The sequence below is a fragment of the Chenopodium album genome, chromosome 25 (assembly GCF_948465745.1).
Source record: "Chenopodium album chromosome 25, dcCheAlbu1.1, whole genome shotgun sequence".
In the NCBI taxonomy this organism is placed as follows: Eukaryota; Viridiplantae; Streptophyta; class Magnoliopsida; order Caryophyllales; family Amaranthaceae; genus Chenopodium; species Chenopodium album.
The window spans coordinates 2,963,423-2,984,201 of record NC_137858.1 but is presented as its reverse complement, the minus strand read 5'-3'; the positions used below and the strand labels follow the sequence as shown (position 1 = coordinate 2,984,201).

The window sequence follows — 20,779 nt, the reverse complement described above, 5'->3', positions numbered from 1 at the left end:
TAAATTAGACAAAGATTTGCATTACTTTTTCCATAGCCTACATTTTTAGTCAAATGGGTGGGCTTCTTTCTTTCATTTCTCGTGCATTCGTTGGAATGGATAAGAAATGAATAGATAAGCACGACTTTTGCTAACTTTCTGGTCAAGAAGATAGCAACCAGAAATTTTGTCCATATAGGTGAAATGTGAAAATTCGTTATTGAGATCTATGAGAGATGATATTTTATCAAGTGGATTATTTTTCAACTAAAACACCTATAATTGTGTGTCCTTTTTGAGGTTTTGATACTAATTCTTAGCGCATTTATTTGGCACATGTTCCATTCCATTAAACACTTCCACTTGATAGACAACATTGTCAAACATAAACTAGTTTAATAATCCATATAGTTTAATTATATCCATCATCGCCATATTAAGTCTAAATGTATAATCAATAATAGGATAACATTGTTGGTATGTCAATACATTTACAAATTCATGTGATTTGTCAGGGCATGTGCGCATTGTGCACATCATTCATGGGATTGATTTGCACGATAAATTCTAGCCTAACATTGCAAAACTATACGTTTGAATGATCTCATGGAACTTGTTTATGCATCACATGATGATTCAATGATTCCCTTTGATACCACAACATACTGTCACAGTCCTTTAATTCTTGTCAAATTTTTCTTTGTCCCATATTACAAATAATTATACTGATCCTAACACTAATCTCTTTTATCTCTAACCATGATTAATATAAAATAAAAATAAAGAAAAAGGTAATTTCTCCTCAATAAGGCAAACAAAAAAAGACGGAAGGAACGCATGTAGAGTCGAATGCCCGAGGAAAGTGGACTAATGGAGATCCCATCCTTCAACCTTGCCAAAAGTCCACAACCCCAAAGGCCCAAAAGTAACACTATACTCTTTTTATTTATTTTTCTTTAATTTTTAATTTTTTCATATTTGGCAAATTAGTGCTGAGTGTTGACCTGTTCCCATAACTATTGAACTTTCACTAAAAACTGACAAAAGATTATCCAAGTTGCAGCCAATAAGATGCCAAAACCACCAACTTGGAAGTAGCTCACAGTATAAATATGACCCCACAACTTCAACCCACCCACAATCAACAAAAACTGTTGGTCTGTTACACCCTCAATTATCACCACCTTGTCAACTTAGCCTTCTCCTTCCTCACCCTAAACAACCACAAATTAATTAAATGGTCAGAAAATGACTCATGTGAATATAAACAAAACTTCTCTCAACAAGAAGATGATCATGCTTTTGAATTAAACTCCTCTATTTTTTTTTTCTTGCAAATATTGTTCCAAATTTCTAAGAAAAAGAAGCAAAATAATCAATATTCTAGGTTATTATTCTTCTGATTTTGTCATATAATGGAGTCTGTATACATTTCTAGACACCATACTCATAATATTGGAGCTAATCAGTGTTCCTCTGCTCTTACCCAACACATCAAGGCTCCTGTTGACCTTGTAAGTTTCTATCTCTTTTTTTTTTTTTTCTTTTTCTTCAAATGAATTCGTTTGCATTATTTTCATTATTTCCTTTATGAATTTGGTTTATTATGATGTATAATTTCTGGGTTTATTATTTGATCTGAAAAATGGTGAATTTAGTTTCTGGGTTTTTTTTTGTATTGTTTGTTGTTTTAGGTCTGAAATGTGGGTACAGTAAAACTTTATATTTCTATATTCATGTTGATTTATATTTAAAAGATTCAATCTTTTTCGAGTTTCGATTGTTATGTGTGATAATGCTGTCTATTCTTGTATGTCATCTCATTTGATTGTTATTTATAAGTAATCCGGTGGAATTATTTAGGGTTAAATTTGATTGTTTAGGTCAGATTCTTGAATAGTTAGTTGTTTGTATAAATATTGTTGTAATAATATTACATTATTTCTAAGAAAGGGGGAATAAAAGTATAAAATGCTACAAGACATGTACTGCTATCTGCTTATATATATCATGACATAGATTTGATAGTTTCAAGCAAAAAAGTCTAACATGAAGTGTAATCAATTGCCCTGTATATACTAAAATTCGAGTCGTTCGGGTTTTGAAGGAATTAGCAAAAAATTGTTACAACTTTGATACCAAATCTGTATTGTATCAGCTCAGTAGGAACTAGCTAGCATGTCAGTAGACTGATATATTGAACATTAATCTTGTTATGGTACTACTAACATATAAAAAAAGTCCTATGAAATCTTCGAGTTGATCGAGTTTTCATCATTGTGTTACAAGATTTGTTGTTTATTATGGTTCTGTTTCATCTTGTTAATCAAGGGATGTGTTGTGTGTTTGTTAGGTATGGTCTTTGGTTAGGAGATTTGATCAACCTCAAAAGTACAAGCCGTTTATAAGCAGGTGCAAAGCGAGTGGGGAGCTTAAGATCGGAAGTGTAAGAGAAGTGAATGTTAGATCAGGTCTTCCTGCCACAACTAGCACTGAAAGATTGGAGCTTCTTGATGATGAAGAACACATCCTCAGCGTCCGAATTGTTGATGGTGATCACAGGCTCAGGGTATGCTTATTGTGCTTCTCTTTTCGTAATTTTATCAAACTAAATTTAGATTTTTGATAAATTATCCAATGACATGCTGGAAAGCTTTGCTTTATTTCTTCCATATCATGTTATTTGCTAAAGTATTCAAGATATATCCAAAAGTCGGTTGTGAACAAATTTACCATCCACTTCTATGAATTGACCTCTAAAGTAAAACAAGTATAAAAGTCTATAATAACCGTTGTTCTTGAATTCGACGTGTAACTAGAACCGTCTATCCATGTATCCTTTAGTCCTGTCAATTTAGTTAAGTGATGAATGAAAGTAGTTGGAGGTGTAGCTTGATTGGGCCATTTTGCTTTAATTATATGGTGTATATGGTTGGATGCTCTTCGAGTTTGAAATGACATTCGAGAAAGATTTTACCTCAGTATTCTTGCAAATTCCTCTACCGACCAATTAAAGCAAGAAGACAATTTCGAGGGATGGCATATAGGAAAAGTGAAGAACACAAAAATTGAAAAGGCTTGAAGCCTCATCCTCGTCGTGGTCCACTTCCAATTAAAGACTTAAAGTCGAGTATTGGGCATGAATGAGAGTGGTCTTTGTGGCAAAAGTAATTGGATTCAATGAATCACAAATAAAGAAACAAAAGATATTGGCTCATGAGCAAATGTTAGTTATATGAGTTGATAGTGATAGTCTTCAAATTGATGCTAGATATAGTTAACACATACGCATATAATAGGAGGTACTCGTAACTAATAGTGGTAATAGTAAATACATTATCATAACATTTGGTATAATTCTTTGTTAATGTTAGACTTATTTTGTGTATCCCCTGCATCTAGAAGGATTAAAGAGAAAAAGATAACCTCACTAGTAACTAACCTATTGTTGTGTTATCATTGGTGGATTAAGTGCTAATCGAACATCTCATTTGTTGTTGCAGAATTACTCCTCAACCATTACAGTTCACCCTGAGATAATTGATGGGAAGATGGGGACATTAGTCATAGAATCATTTGTAGTCGATGTACCAGAAGGGAACACTAGAGAAGAAACATGCTACTTTGTTGAGGCTTTAATCAACTGCAACCTCAAATCATTAGCTGATGTCTCAGAGAGGATGGCAAATGCATGTTAGCAGGCACAGGGAACTCGACTTATAGTATAAATTTCTCGTGTTTGGTTGCTTGAAAGTTGATCCTCTTTAGTTCGTTGATCCTTGCTTGATTCCTTGAAGCTTCGAGGAGATTGTCATGGACAATTGTTTGCATCCTTTTTTTCGTCGTGGTTTGGATGCAGGAGTTGTTGCCTCCCAGGCTTCATGATTACTTAATTTTTATGTGAGCTTGTTTTAGAAGCAATCCTTGATGAACCTTTGCTGTATATGTAAGTTTATTCCAAGTGCTGCAGTTGTACATAATTGATGTATGGAACTACACTCTTGTAAGAGTGATATATCATGTATGTAGTGGCAAGTGTGAATGTAACTTTTCTACTTGAAGGTAATTAAGTTTGCATCTGTAAATTATTTCCTCAAGTTAAAGCTTCTGAGCACGAGAAAGTTGCAATAAAATACAGTATCAGATATCTATGCATAAGAGCAACTAGTAAGAATCTGGTTTTATCGCAATATTCGCAAACTTTCTAGTAAGCTTAGGAAAAACAAGGTTAGATTAATGAAAGCCGGCTATGTAAAAGGACCTTATTCAGTTGGAACTAAAGTCCATTGCTTATTGCTTAAGGATTTTAATGTTAGGACATGGGACAACATTTTTCCCGAGTAACTTGGGTAATTGAGATTTTTCTTTAATGAGAAAGATAAAATGTGATAGTCATTTTCCGCTTTCTGTTTTGAACCATTTCAAAAAAAAATCAGTTTATTTTATATTTTATAAGATAGGGATTTAATTTAAAAAAAAGTATCTTCCAATATTACTCCAAATTATTTTCCATGCACTATCTTTATTTTCATGAATACTCTAGCTATTAGTACTAACAATTTTGTAGTGTCACTGTGCTAGAAGCAATTGAATGAATGTACCAAAAAGAAAAGATAAAAGGAACAAAAACGTGCCACGTGGAAGATATTGAACGGTATATCCAAAATGAGCATACCTGGAATAAAAAGTGAGACTATTTTACGCCATGAAAAGCAAAACCCCACTTGAGATAAACAATGGCCAACCAAGAATCTCATGGAAGCATATCTTCAACATGGTACAAGTGCCAATATGCTATTGTAGTACAAAACTCTAAGGTAGAACATTCACTTTTTTTACAACTACATTATTGTTACACTCTATAGGTTGATCTAAGTAGATGAAATATATATTAGCGACTAATTAGTTGTACATAGATAAAAAGACATGAACTTTCGAACTTTGAATATAAAGTGCATAGATTAGAATATTAGATACTAGATAGAGTATCTCTACTGCTGAAGTTTAAACTAATTGTTAATCATGTTTTCTTCTTTTTCCGTCTAAAGAAAAGTATATTGATATAGACAAGTTCGCTAACTCTCTAGGACTATGTTTACACATAATAGTATAAGTGAATATATTTGGGTAAACAATGAGCCAAACTAGATTAAGTCATGCTATATCTTGATGAGCTTCTTTGTAAGTAGCACTTGAAGTCTTCAACAATGGTAGGTCACACGATCACTTTATCAAGACTGAGCCAATCATCCAACATATGCCAGTTGCCAGGCAAAAAAGATAAGGGGTGAAGTATAGAGACATTATAATTGGTCCCATTTTTCATGTTTACTTAACATGTGGAAATTTGGTTGGAATTATCTCACATTTTCATTTGTTTTATTTACTATATTCACACACGTTGCATATACATTGTCTTTTCTTCTGTTTGTATCATTGTATTTGTATGCTAGATTTCAGTTCAAATCATCAAATATTGTGTGACAATAAGAATCTTGAGTCGTTGAGTGCCAATTTCAGTCCATTTTTTCATTAGTCTTGAGGATAATCTCATGATTGCAAATAGGTTCGTGTTTAACGATTTGGAGGTCTTTTGTAAATTTTACAACTATTAAGCCCTTAAGATTACTAATAGGAGTGTTTTGTTAAGTGAGTTGGAAGAGGTTTCAAAAAAAAAAAAAAAAGCAGAATTAAGAGAGGGAGAAAAGCTTGCATCAGCTAAACACCATAATTTTCATCAGACTTAGATCAAAGAAACGAACTTGTAGATAAAATTACACATGTTCTTAACTGCTTATGAGTAATTGGTACTAATAAATGTACAGTTATACACCCATCTGTAAGGATATAGATGCTGAATCTAAATGCATACTGTAAGACTTGCTTGAATATGCTAACTAAACTACTTCGTATGTACTATTTATTAAAGTCTATAACCCTGTCTTCCTTGCTGATTGAAGTTAATACTCAGAAAGTCAGAATAACTAACAACCATGACATGATCATAAGCATCTTACATTGGAGACCCCTTTTTCTATCTACAATACAACTTGAATCAAACGTACAGAGCAAAAACAAGTTTTAATCTGGTGATAGATGACTCGGTGTTCTAACCTATAACGACAATAAGCATTTTACTGATTAGAGATATGAGTAGCTTTGATACAAATGTGTATTCACATGTCTATGATCCAGTCATATACTTCGTACATCCTAATTAAGAACAAGTTAGAGCCCATACTACCAATGGTCATTGCAAGAACATCTTCCTTCCCGGAAATGATGAAATCGAACACCATCTTTAAGGATAATCTCACGTTTTCTTAACACACAGATGAATTTTGCAACGGTGTGACAGTCAGAACACATTCTAGTGCTCTTAATCACCCTGATTGGTGAACCATCCTTCATCTTCAACAATCCATAGGTTATGGCTAATTTTTCAGTATGAGTTAGCAGTACTTTCTCTTTATCAACATCATCAATATCTTGGTACACTGATTTGATATCAGGGATATAACCTGCTTTCTTCATCTCAGAGATCAGATGATACAGCTCAAAGTATATATTTCCTGTATCTGGATGAGGTTTTTCTTCGTTGAAAATATGAACTTTACGGTAAATTTCTATCCAACTCCACCCAAATTGAATTCTCAGTCCTTGAGCAGTCATCTCTTCTCTCACACGATCCACATCTTCCCATCTGCTTGACATTGCATATAAGTTCATCAGTATAACATAATTAGCAGAGTTTTTTGGTTCTAGTTCAAAGAGGTTTTTGGCTGCAATTTTCCAAGTTTCAAGTTGTTATGGACTCGGCAGGATTGAAGTAGTGAACCCCAAACAGAAGCATCTGGTTCAACAGGCATTGTTTTAATGAAATCCCACGCTTCATCAAGATATCCAGCTCTTCCTAGAAGATCAACCATGCACGAGTAATGCTCAATTGTAGGCACTATGCAGTATTCAGCTTTCATACTATCAAAATATTTCCAGCCCTCATCAAGTAAACCTGAATTCTTGCAGCATGATAGGAGAGCAGTAAAAGTTATGGCATCAGGATAAATTCCCAGATCACGCATTTCCTTGAAAAGCATAATCCCCTCTTCTCCATGGTTGTAAGCTGCAAACCCCATAATCATGCAATTCCAAGTACCAATTGTCTTGTTTTTCATCCACCGGAAAATCTCAGAGGCACTCTGCAGACTTCCTGATTTAATGTACATCTGCATAAGAGCTGTGGCCACTAACACATCTTCATCAAACCCGTTTCTTAAGCACCAACTATGAATCTCTTTTCCTTTTTGTAGCCAAGACATACCTGCAGAAGCTTGAAGTAAGCTAGATATAGTGGCAGCATTAGGGTTTATACCTTCTTCCACCATTTTTTTGAAAAAACTTAATGAATCTTTATATTTTCCGTTTTGTGAACAACCTGATATAAGAGCAGTCCATGAAACAACATTAGGTTCCATTCCCAAAATCTTCATTTTCTCTACCACAGCTAATGCATCCTCTATACGGCCATTCAACGAATATCCAGAAAGTAAAGAGTTCAATGTCATTATATCTGGATTTATATCTTCCTCTTCCATCTGGTTCAGCAACCTCACAGCATCATCAAATAGACCGTTTGAGGAATATCCAGAAATTAAAGAATTCCAGGCAACAATATACCTAGTCTTCATGAGGTCAAACAATGCTTGAGCTTTAACCAGTTCACCATTCTTGACGTACATGTCCAATAATGTTGTTTGCACATACAAATCACAATGAAATCCATTTTTAAGAACATAGCAATGCATTTCCTTCCCTAATTTGATCCAATTCAACTCGTTAATTGCTTGAATTGCAGGGGTGATGGAACTCGAATTTGGCTGTAATTTTGCCACCAACATGTTGCGTAGAATGTTCAAAACTTCATGGTATAACCCATGTTGTAAATGACTAGACAAGAGAGAATTCCATGTTACTATGTCTGATTCCACATTGTGGAACTCCATCCTATGGAATAGCTCCATTGCATCATCAAAAGAACCAACCGAAGCATAAGCAGATATCATCGTGTTCCATGATGATAAACTGCAGTTATCCATAGAATCGAAAACTTTCCTAGCTAGTTCTACCTTGTTATTTTTTGCATACATGTTGATCAAAGAATTGCATATTGCTAAATCCTTTTCCATATCATTTCTAAACATAAACCCATGAATTTGCCTCCCCTCATCAAGAGCTCTTCCTTTGGCACAAGCTTGTAAAGCTTTACCAATAGTAAAACTATCAGCTTTCACAGACATAAATTGCATTTCCTGAAAGTATTGCAGAGCCTTCATATGATTCCCATTCTGAATAGCCGCGACAATGGCTTCATTCCACAGCGCGACTCCTCGTTCAGGCATTTCATCGAACACTTTGTCTGCATAATCTGTGCCCCAACACCTCCCATAAAAATTCATCAATGCAGACTTCAAATAAACATCCATATCAAAACCCCTCTTAATCAAAGAAGCATGAATTTCAACACCTAACCCTTTACTCATCAAAATTGCACAAATTTTCAGCACAACAGTAAGAACTTTACTATCAAATTCTACTCCTTTTCTACGCAATTCACAAAAACCCTCAAGAATCTCAACTGGGTTTCCTCCAAAACTCTTAAACTCTTCCAAAAACGATTTCCAAACCACAAAATTCCTCCCAAAACCCGGAAAAAAAACCATCAAAGCAGACTCAAAATCTTGAAATTTCAAGTAAGAAGTAATCAATACCTGAGAAATTTCATCTGAATACCCCATTTGGGGCAATTTAATCACCTGGGCATGCAATTGATTGACTAAATGAATCGAATTAATCTTCCCAGGATCATCAAAGTAATCAGAAACAAGGGGAGGATGCAAATTAGAAGAATTGATTCTGGGAAGCTTCCAGAAGGAAGAAGGGGTTTGAAGAACAGGGGAAGTGAAGCAATTGAAGGTATTAGAAGTAGCAGTAATGGCAGAAAGTTTTTCCATTGGAGAAACTGAAGATGGTGAGTGAAGAAAGGAGGGTTAAGCGGGAAATTTAGGCGGGCATTCCATGTTTGGACCACCATTGTTATGGTGTTAATGTGTGTGGATAAGGTTTTATCTGTCTGTAGTTTAAGGATGGAACTTATTGGTTGACCCGATATGATTAGGTGAGTTAACAAGGCTATGACTCTTATGAGTATCAATGAAACACTTGATTAAATCAAAGCTGAGGCCTTGTTTTAATTACGGTGTCAACGGTGATAAGGGTAGAGATAAACTCATACTCACTTGAGTCGGAAAAGTTCTACTCCCTCCGTTCCTAAATTACATTTCTCTTTGGAAATTTACACGGGAACTAAGGAGGGAATAATAAGACAAATAACAATAATTAGATAATGCAATGGGAAGTATAAAGATAGAATAGTTATTACTCATGACATGTCATCAATCCTTTGCAAAAAAAGGACTAATCACATGCTCCTAATTGAAAATTTTTAACCAATCACATTCATTGTATTTTGGCACAAGGATTATGAGTGAGATTAGGAAAGGATGAGTGATAAAGCATTAAATATAAAACAGAAAAAGAGAGTTGATTTATTAAAAAAAAACTTACCAAAAATAAAAAGGAGAAATGTAATTTTGAAATTCCAAAAATAGAAAGGAGGAATGTAATTTAGGGACGGAGGGAGTAGTGTATAGTAAGCAAGATGAATAATGAGGGCGTTTCATATTGTTTCTTAAGAGGTTAAATTTGTAAAATTTTAAAAGTAGTGGTTTATCGATAGAAAAAAAATACATTTATATACGATTTTGTTTTTTATGAATAATATGCCTCATTTGATAATGTTGAATCTTAGAAACTTCAAATCCCCTAGATAGATTCAAATGTTCCGGGCATTCTGCCTCAAATACAAAGTTAAAAAAAATGTACCTGGTTGCCGACGATTCCCTTGCCCTTATGGTTTCTCTGCTCCTCATGCTCCTTTTCTCACCTCTTAGTGTTAGTGGTTGTCGATGGTGGTTATTATATAGGTTAATAGAGTTTAGTGGTGGTGGACTAGTGGTTGATTGGGTGGAGGGAGAGAGTTAAAGAGTAAGGGTTAGAACTTGAAAAGAAAGAAAAGTGAAAATGGGATTAAAGTATTTAAGAGGCTATATATATAAGGGATAAATAAGTCGTTCATAGTAATATATGAACATTATTCGATAAAGTGTAGGAGCTAGTTATGTTTAGGGTAAAAATACCCCAGGTACGTGGCCCAATCCCATAGTGACACGTGGCCCGATAAGAAGGCGACACGTGGCCCTATGAGAGAGGGACACGTGTCCACCTGACAGGGTGCCACATGTCAGGTACCTTCAATACTCAAATACAACATCAGAAAGAGAAAAAGGCCCTGATGACCTCAGGCCCAAATCCCGAGAAATCCTTGAAAGCCGTAAAACGGCGCCCCTCATGACACGTGGCGACCTCTGATTGCGCAGCCAATCATGTCACGAAATTCTAGGTTATAAACCCTAGAGGGGCACATGTTCCCACCCCTATAAATACCCCAATCATTTATGATGGGAAGGGGGGATTACGACATAACATAAATATAGAGCACTAAAAGCTCCAACTTCTCTCTACTTTCTCTCTCTAGCCTTTTCCGGATTCCGATCACAAACTTGATCGTTGGAGGCACCGGAATATTCGTTGTTTTTGTAGGTGTTCAAGTCTCATTGCCGGCAGAATGTGACCAGTATCCGAGGGAATCACAAAAAACCCCGAAACAAGTTACATGCGGACGTGGTTTAGTAGTCTAAACATGCACATCAGCACACGAAGGCCAACCCAATTTCTTAAAATGAGAATAAATTTGTTTCTCAAATTGTTAAATTTATAAAATACAGACAAATATCAATTGAGAAATAAACTATGTTTCTCATGTTGAATTTCTCCCAAATGCCTTTGTTAAGAGTCTAGAGTAATGCCTTAAACGACGTAGTTTACACCGTATACGCTAAAGTGAATTCGCGGGTCTTAAACCCCTGCAACTGATCTCATCATCTTCTCCGATGAAAACATCAATTTCCAATGACAAAGAAGCAACCAAAATCCGACGCAACTCGCCGTCGCAACCGAGTCGACTCGTCGTCAACTCGACAACATAAACCCCCAAATTCCGACCCCAACAACTTCCATGGCACCAACAACCACCGTTTCCTCGCCATCATCGCCGTCGTCTTCGTCGTATCTTCCGCCATTTCCGCATTCTTGTACCGCCGTATCAACCACCCTTCTCTTCCTCCTTCATTCGCGCATCAACGAGGTCTCGTCAAAGAAGATGTCACTTTCCACGAGATTCTCACTGTAAAATTTCTATTCTGTATAATTTCGTTGATGTGTTCTTTGATTTGTTTGAGTTTGAGTTTTTGATTGATTGTTTGGGTTTGTTTTAAGCAATGCAGGAGAATTCTAGGGTTTCTGAAAATGTTAGTCAACGGCATTTCACCAATCCTGTCTTAGCTTACATTACGCCTTGGTAATTTACTTTTCTCTCTCCAATTTTTTCATTCATGCAATTTTCTTGTTCTTAATTTGTTTATTTTCTTATCTATGAAATGAATTGAATTTTGAACTTTGATCATGAATTGTTAATATGAAAGGCAGAGGGATGGTGGTAATTTAGGGTTTTACTTGGTTATAGGAAAATTAGGATGGCATAATTAAGAACACTAGAATTCTAGAAAGACCTTGGGACTATTTGCATTATTGGGTTAGTTATGGCTCTGTATGTGTTTGTGCTTGGGCATTTTTTAATTTGGACGAGCTAATTCCGAAAGCTAGCTCAATGTGCCGAATAGACGTGAACTTAAGTACTTGTCTTTCGGATTAGCTTTGGTGTGATTGGTGCTGACCTCTAGGAGAACGCTATATTCTGCAGAGAATGGGGTTTGGAACTTGTCTAATAAACAAATTTAGCACCTATGCAACAAATGTAGGACTAAAGTTCAAACTTTGCAATTGGATGATAGTAGCTCATTGGTATCCTAATAAACCTTATATTGGTGATTGAATTAGCCTTGATTGCTTATTGCTTTGTTTCCTTCTAGGTTTCAATCAAGCATTTATCGGTTTCTTTGTTTTTGCTAAGCCAGGGTCCAATACTAATAGTTCCAACCTAATCAAATGATGCAGGAACTCGGCTGGTTATGATCTAGCTAAAAGGTTCTGCCCCAAGTTTACACATCTATCTCCTGTATGGTACGATCTTAAGAGGTATGCTGTGGTGAACATATTTTGCAATTTGCAAGCTAGCTCTTATACTCAATAGATGACAATTGCTGTGCTCTTATATCATTTCCTCTTCTTGATACTTTTATTTCCTTGGGTGCAACACAAATCAATTATTTGTTTTTATCTGCATTTCTTTCCTCTTTTGTGTGTGTGAGAGATGAAAAGAAAGAGTAAGAGAGGTTTTTTTTTTTTTTATAGTCTTCTTGTTGACATTGTTTCTATATGTATCTAAACCTTTTTCGTAAAAGTTTATTTTACATGTGGTCAGTCAAGGGACAAAGTTAGTTCTCGAGGGAAGACACAATGCTGATACAGGATGGATTTCTGAGCTGAGACTGAGAGGAAATGCTCAGGTAACAGGCCAGCTTATTGTACTTAGATTAAAATTTCATATTGCAGAATGCAGAGTCATGAATTCAAATTTCTTTCTGCATGTCACTTCATCTTTGCCCCCCAGCATATTTTTTAGGATCAGGATTAATAATTAAGTGCCTATAGCAACTATAATGAAATTGAAAAGTACTGTATACTTATTTATTCTTTGTGGAATGTTTAAGTTAATAGGATGATCTGCTTTCTTGAATAAACTTTGATTATTGATGTGTAGATTTTACCAAGAGTAGTCCTTGAAGCAGTGCCAAAGGACCTGCTCAGAAACAAGAAACAAAGGGACAAAGCTATTGACCTGCTTATAACAGAGTGCAAGTAAGCATGTTATTCTGAATTTTGTTCTTTCCAAGATATAATTTTCATCTTAAGATTTTGGTTTGGAAGAAAGTCAAAATGAGTGCAGGAATTTGGATGCTGATGGTTGTGCTAATGTTGTCCACTATAACAGTTTTTTGGTGCATTGTCATGTCTCATTTGTTTATATACTTTTTTGCACAGGGAAATTGGCTATGATGGGATTGTCCTAGAATCTTGGTCAAGATGGGCTGCTCATGGTGTTCTCCATGATCCTTCTTTGCGAAAATTGGTAATATAGGACTTACGTTCTCTATACCATCAATTTAGAGATTACTGTTTAATCTATTTCAATAGTGCTATGAGTGACTTCCTTTTTTTTTTTTTTTTTTTTTTTAAATTCCTTGGAAGATCATGTTTATTTATGCCAGAGCAATGCCTACAACTTTTAAAGAGTTATTTTATATTCAGACCCTTCACCTTTGTTTCTTTGTACACATAAGTGCTCTTAAATGGAAATTACTCACTAGGTTCTTGGGATTGATGGGGATGTTGCACCATTGTTTTTGCATGAATTTGTGGGTTTACAGAACTCAGGATCTATATTCTGTTGAACATGACCAAGTTATTGGCTGTTACTATTTAATGAATTCTTCCTCATTGAAAGCAGGGTGGAAGGGGTGGGCATTTTAGATTCTTGATGTACAAGATATGCCAGTGCTTCCACTACAATGTTCTTATGCATTCAATTTTTTGATTTATTTCATAGGGGTTTAAGACAATCTATTTCAATCACACAAGAAGTACGAGTTAGGTTTTCCAGCAAATTTGTTACTGTGCATGAAAATAAACGAGGTCACTAAAATGCCATAGATCTTATGTGATGTTCTTAGTTTTGCTTCGGGATATGCAGGCACTACAATTCGTAAAGCAACTTGGAGATTCCCTGCATAACGTCAGGTCACAAAGGAATGGTCAGCCACTGCAGCTAGTGTATGTCATTGGTCCTCCATATTCAGAGTCTGAGAAGCTTCAAGCTCATGATTTTGGACCAGAAGATTTGCGGACCCTCAGTGACTCTGTAGATGGTTTCTCATTAATGACATATGACTACTCAAGTCCTTATAGTCCTGGTCCTAATGCACCACTGACTTGGGTGCACTCCACGATAAAACTCCTCGTTGGTGATGGTGGGAAGAGCCTTGCGAACAAGATATTAGTTGGAATCAATTTCTATGGGAACGATTATGTAATAGCTGAAGGTATGCTGTTTCCTTATCTTTTCTTCTTTTGAATGCATTTGGTGAGCAAATCATAGGTTAATTTGTGTTACATCTTACTGAAGAATGTACTAGGAGTGAATGAATGTACTGACTAGGATGGTAAACCGTTAGAAAGGGGTCCTGTGCTTGCTTTTTTCAGCTATACTAATAGTGGAAGCATCATATTCTTGATACAGTCCTTATTTTGTATACTTCTTGGTTAGCTCATTTGAATTTGCTTGAAAAGGCTTAGCTTACCTATTGTCTTTCCATCTAGTGTGAATACTGGTTTTGAGGGAGTGTGTATGACAAGTAGTAGAACAAGCAATTTTGTAGAAGAAGTGCCCTAATTTAGCTTGGCATTTTTTTGAGTATTGAGTACATTATCGTATGGTGTATTAGTTTCTTTTAGAGCTTAAGACCCTTTTGACGGCTGTCTCAATTTATAGGTGGTGGTGCTCAAGCAATTACCGGCAGGGACTATCTCTCTTTAGTGGACCAATACAAACCCACCATGAGGTGGCAAAAGGACTTTGCGGAGCATTTCTTCTTGTATTCTGATGATCAACATCACAAACATGCAGTCTTCTATCCTACTTTGATGTCAATAGCAGAGCGACTAAAGGAAGCACGTTCATGGGGGGCTGGCATCTCAATCTGGGAAATAGGCCAAGGACTAGATTATTTCTTCGATCTTCTTTAGGCACACTTCTAACCCAACCCATTGTTTCACCTGAATTTACTGTCTTATCTATCTAGGTGAGACTAGTGTATTAGCCTAGTAATAGCTTTGTTTGTTAAGTTGTTTTAGGATGTAACAGCCTTGACCCAAGCTCACTGAAAAGTTTACAGAGTTGAATATAAAGAGTAGAAAAAGGTTGGCATGATTTGCTAAGAACTATACTTTGTACACTCGACATTTGTGAACTTAGTGTTACGATGAGCTTGCATTCAAACCACTGTTGTATCAGTTATCACTTATCAGTATGAACTATCCTTACTCCAATAAAACAAGCTTAAAAGCAATTTCTTTTATACCTCATGAATAAGGTGCACACTGCACAATCTCACCTTAAAAAAAAATCACATGCTCATATATGGAGCATTTAAATAGCTGTTAAATAGTGCACCTATCTCACCACTGTACCTTAAATCAGTGCTTTAAACACTAAAATTTACTAATGTTATTTTGGAAATTAAATCATTGGCAAAAATTTCTTCTGTTATATAATTTTTCTTTTCTAATTTTCTTCCCTAATTTTTTATATTGTTTTATTAAGCTTTTCCCTTTTTGCATAAAATAGACTAAAGATCTTGTATGTTCTACAGTACAATTTAATTTTTTATTTTTTATTTTTTTCATTTTCTTTTAAATGATGAATAATACAATTAAATTCGTTGCAATAAATTTGCTTCTTTCATTTAATTTTATATGTTGATATGTGATTTTTAGATTTGCTTTAAGTTAGGGTCATCTTCATCAAATTAGACCAGATTAGATCATCGTTGTTTGTCGATGGTGTAAATAAAAAGTTGAGTAGTACTCGTAGAGTTGTAGTACAAAAAAGTTGGAAAATTAAGCGTACTACTCTTTCTGTTGTACAAGACAGATGGTTATTTTGGACCTTTCTGCCTGTACTCCCATTTAACTCTGGTACTACTGTATAATCAGGCTTAAGCTCTAGTATTTTCCCAGAAATCTAAATTATTCTTCATAAACCATCTAAAATGTTATCCACACAATCATATTTTACATGATATCATGACATCGTGCATTCTAGACAATCAGCAACATCTCATCCTTTCATGCCACGTGTCATTCATCTGGTGGACAACCAATGATCTTGCTTCCATGTCATCACCTTCCACCCCAGCCAAAAACACTTTGCATTCTGTGAAGCCAATTCTTTTGGCTTAGCTTACAACTTGTAACAAAGATAGCTTTTTAACTTTTACAAGTATCTTTCATGGTGAATTAAATATTCTTCAATTTAAAAAAAAAAAAAAAAAATCTTGAATATAATTGAGAGCCTCAGAAATTTTCTGGGAAAAATTATGCAATGGAGGCCCTCAATGTAGTAGGATTGAAGCCAATATGTGTTGTTCATGATCAAAGAGGAAAACCCAGAAAATTTTCACAAATTCCAGCACTTCCCTCTATTAAATTCCCACAAATTACAATCAACCCACCAAATTTTACAGATGATTTTGCAAGAAAATTTCATGGAAGTTTAGTGCTTTTAGCTTCTTCTGCATTGAATGCTAAATTTGCTGGTGCTCTGACATATGAAGAAGCATTAGAACAATCAGTAAATGCAGATCCTGGGGCTGAATTTGATGCAGGAAGTGTTGTTGAAACAATTGTTCAAAACCCACTAATTATAGCTGGTGGAGTTGCTGTAATTGCTGTTCCCTTGCTTTTATCCCAAGTTTTTGGGGGTAAACCTAAGCCATTTGGGGTTCAGTCTGCTAAAGTTGCGTATGCTAAGTTGGCTGATGAGCCTAATGCTCAGCTTCTTGATATTAGATCCTTAAAGGAGTCGAGGGAAGTTGGTAGTCCCGATATTCGAGGATTGAAAAAAAAGGCGGTATCGATTGTGTATAGAGGTGAAGATAAGCCAGGGTTCTTGCAGAAGTTGTCTTTGAAGTTTAAGGATCCTGAGAATACTACTTTGTATATCCTAGACAAGTGAGAACACTTAGCTCAATGTTTTTTTTAACTTAGTTTTCTTTCTTTGCTTTTGATTTGGTTTGAATTTTCTTGTTTCCTTACAATGCTAATCTAATCATTTCTGACTTTCTGTTAATAATTGGTTGAAGTGTTTTTCGATTTCATCCTGTGTTTTGAGTGATAAAGAAGATAGAAGTTAGTTTTTGATGATCAGTTTGAGTGTGTGTGATACATTGTTTGATGAGTTTGATTATAGGTTCTAGGGCCATTAATAAATTGTTAACTTGTCCATATCGACATCAACATTATCTTTATACCTTTAAGGATTGACAGCGCCCTAGATAGGGAAGCAATAATAAAGATATTATTCGGATTGATGTTTTATGATGTATAACATTATCTTAATACCTCTAAAGATACCGTGGTGTCCTGGTTTAGGCTGGATGGGGTGGGGGGAAGACGTACAATGTACATAGCTCACCTCTCACAATATTGGAGAGAGTGTGTTTTGTTAGTGCTTAATCTAATCTGCAACAGCTATCTACTACTTGTACATTGTTACCATTTTCTACAGAAATCTTCTGAACTCATGAACAGAATCCTGATAGTTAATACCAATGTTTTAATTATGTGATTCTGTCAGATTCGATGGAAACTCTGAGTTAGTAGCAGAGTTGGTGACTGCAAATGGGTTCAAATCTGCTTATGCTATCAAAGATGGAGCAGAGGGACCTCGCGGATGGAAGGTATGTCCTGCACTTCTTCCAATTTTCAAAAGTTATACAGTATTTCTTTTGTCTTTTGAATTTAAACGTTGATACTTCAATACTCATCGGATTAATGAGATGAATTGCTGCATTGCAGAATAGCAGTCTCCCTTGGATTGAACCAAAGAAAACTTTCAGCCTTGATTTAAGTAGTTTGACAGAAGCATTTGGTGGTGCGTTTGATGTATGTTTCTTGGCTCTTCTATGAATGTATGAGATATCTTTTTGCTGCTTAAGATTCAAAGGAAACTGTACTTCGAGCTAGATATGGCCATTTGATTCACTATGTTTCAGGAAATTGCTTTGTTTTGAAGCTTTAAACATTAGGGCCAACCTTCTTTAGTTAATGCATACTTCCTTCAGTCCTTGGTTCCCGAATTCTTCACATTTCTTTTCACTGTATTCACTCTTCAAGATAAATCTATCCACATGATGTGAAATGATAAAAAAAAAAAAAAAAAAAAAACCATCAAAGTTCGTTGATGGAAGAACTTTGAAAAATGACAAGAAATTATAGTCGAACTGTCAAGAAAATTATAGGACACGGGGAGTATTTTTTAGCCAAATGATCCAACTTGTTTTTAACCATCTCGTCCTTCTTATTACTTCTTTGTCTTAGGCTTTTTTGCATTTTTACAAATTCAACGAGTTTCTAAAATGCAGGAGAGTGCTGATACATTACCAGTACTAGGGATTGGCGCAGCAGCAGCTGCTGGATTGGGTTTGTTGGCTTTTACAGAGGTTAAATTTTAATATTTACTTCAAGAATAGAGACTTTCCTTATTTTAAAGAATTATTCATCTTTGGTTTTCCTAATTTACTTTTCAGATGGAAACTGTTCTCCAACTGCTAGGCTCTGCAGCAATAATTCAGCTGCTTAGCAAGAAGCTTTTATTTGCAGAGGTAAGTCATCACTATCGGACATTTTAGGCATATAACACTATTGTGGACATTATTAAGTGTTCGTTCTTTCACCTTTAACCGAACAATTTGGAACTAATGTGTACTGAATTTAGTTGTGAATTGAACTCAGCTTTGTTGTAACTGATAGGTGAAAAGAACATAGCCTATGTCATTGGAAACAAATGACAGTTCAAGTCTGAAAAAAGTTGATCATTGATTCATTGGATACCCCAGTTGGCCCCAATCAATGCCTTCTATTGTGTATATGATTTTTTTTGAAATTCTGAATAATTGCATTGATAGTATTAGCATCTTACGCTTAACTACAGTACGATTATCTAATAAATTGATTTTACTTATGTTATTCTGGTTTCTTCTGACAGGATAGAAAGCAAACATTGAAACAAGTAGATGAATTCCTGACCACCAAGGTTGCTCCCAATGAGCTCGTTTCAGATATAAAGGTAAGTAATCAATCTTCGATAATACATATTATTCCAATATGAATGGGGGTTTTGGCAGATTTAAGCTTTTTTAATTGATACCTCAAGTTCTCTGATTTATCGTCTCAATTTCCAATATGGATGGCAGCAAATAGGAACCGCCCTTCTACCAATAAGCGTGAATAGCAAGTCTCTTCCAGCACCTGCAGAGGCAGCCCCTGAAGCTGCTGTTGCTGAAAACAGCTTCCAGAAAGCTGAATCTATCCCTGAGCCACAAGCAGAAGCTCCTGCACAACCTGCCGTTGAACCAGTAGCAGAAGCAACTGCACAGCCTGCCGTGGAACCAGTAGCAGAAGCAACTGCACAGCCTGCCGTGGAACCAGTAGAAGAAGCACCTGCCCCAGAAATCAATTCCACACCCCAGAACGAAGTTAATACAGTATCACATCCAAGGCCACTTTCGCCATATGCTGCAGTAATTATCTTTCCTTTTCTTTCTTCTTCTTTGAGAAATTGTTGAACTAGTTTTGATTTTCGCCCTTTTCTTTTTGCAGTATCCAGATTTCAAGCCTCCAACTTCCCCTTGTCCTTCACAACCTTGAGAGTTGAAGCTTTATCAAGTTAGTTTTGTTATTCTGTGCCATCTACATGAAACTACATGTGAAAATTGAGCTTACTATGGGGGATGCAACCAAGAGAAGCTTGGCTATCTCCCTTTCTAGGTCGGAATATGTGTACTAGTCGCTTGCTAGCTACCTTGAGGTGCATATTGCAAATTGAGTCTTTTTTGTTTTCCCTTCCCAGAATTTGTAGCTCAATAAACTATACAGTATACATCCAGGCTTTTGAAGCCATCAGTCGTGCCAACAGTTACAGGTTGTATAAACTCGATTACAAGTAATGGCTTAAACCATCGTCATTGAAAATATAGAATCAGGTTTTGCATGCATTGAACCTTTAAACCTCAACAGAAGTAGCAGGACTATTGCCTACAAAGAGTGTGATATCCAGCAATTCCTCACATTCCTTGGTCTGTAAGTCCAGCTACTAGATTTCGAAAAAACAAGCTAAGTATCTTGCTATCAGAATCATATAACCTTCGAACCATGAGTATATTCACATACACCGACTTCAGCCAGTAGAGATTTCGTAGTTAGTTGATTTACCATTTGATATCAGATATAAGTAAGATTAATCTGGTGACTCATTAATTAAGGTTCCCATAGAATTGTACCTAAGTATCATTAGTGATCTTGGATATAGGGAAAGTAATCAAGCATTGTAGGAAGAATAAATATAAAAATGTGTCCTTTCCAAATTCCAATATTGAAGATAACCTTATCAGCATTTTGGACCTTCTATTTTAATTACGAGGGGTAATTAGCCAGATTTTTGAGTAACACAGAGTACTCCATAAGACAAGCAAGCTTAAAGAACTACACACGTCAATAAGGCATTTAACAATAAAAAACTCAAGAATACTTTTAAAAGTCTCATCTTTTGTATTCGGTGACCGATCTTAAGCCAAAAAGTTAGGGGGCCAAAGTTTGATATTCCAACCTTTTGCTTAAAAATAACAATACTGAATCACTATTTTTTAACTTTCACTAGTATATGTAATTATTAGACATCATATTACGTATAATCAATAATTCAAAAATACTACTTAGGGGGGTCGGGCCCTTGCTCGCCCAAACAAAGATCTTCCCTGTATGTATTAATTAGACGATGAAATGTATTATGATTTATTGTGCAAACTATCTTCAATTTCTCCACGGT

The 20,779-nt window shown here is 35.6% G+C and overlaps 2 protein-coding genes and 1 pseudogene across 2 annotated transcripts; 2 read left to right on the top strand and 1 right to left on the bottom strand.

Moving 5' to 3' along the window:
* Positions 1-1,177: 1,177 nt before the first annotated feature.
* LOC145614331 (abscisic acid receptor PYL9-like) lies at positions 1,178-4,045 on the top strand. The gene is made up of 3 exons (XM_081669371.1): positions 1,178-1,493; positions 2,333-2,548; positions 3,483-4,045. The coding sequence occupies exons 1-3, from the start codon at positions 1,395-1,397 to the stop codon at positions 3,675-3,677; spliced, it is 510 nt and encodes a 169-aa protein (XP_081525497.1). The 5' UTR covers positions 1,178-1,394; the 3' UTR covers positions 3,678-4,045.
* Positions 4,046-5,722: 1,677 nt separating this feature from the next.
* On the bottom strand, positions 5,723-9,192 carry LOC145614360 (pentatricopeptide repeat-containing protein At4g01030, mitochondrial-like; annotated as a pseudogene).
* A 1,860-nt stretch (positions 9,193-11,052) lies between these two features.
* On the top strand, positions 11,053-19,954 carry LOC145613013 (rhodanese-like domain-containing protein 4, chloroplastic). The gene is made up of 16 exons (XM_081668089.1): positions 11,053-11,343; positions 11,442-11,515; positions 12,172-12,252; positions 12,539-12,623; positions 12,878-12,975; positions 13,159-13,246; positions 13,868-14,216; positions 14,666-14,913; positions 16,247-16,905; positions 17,531-17,633; positions 17,752-17,838; positions 18,318-18,395; positions 18,483-18,557; positions 18,941-19,021; positions 19,149-19,475; positions 19,555-19,954. Exons 1-16 carry the CDS (start codon positions 11,068-11,070, stop codon positions 19,600-19,602), a joined length of 2,757 nt encoding a protein of 918 aa, XP_081524215.1. The 5' UTR covers positions 11,053-11,067; the 3' UTR covers positions 19,603-19,954.
* Positions 19,955-20,779: the final 825 nt, after the last annotated feature.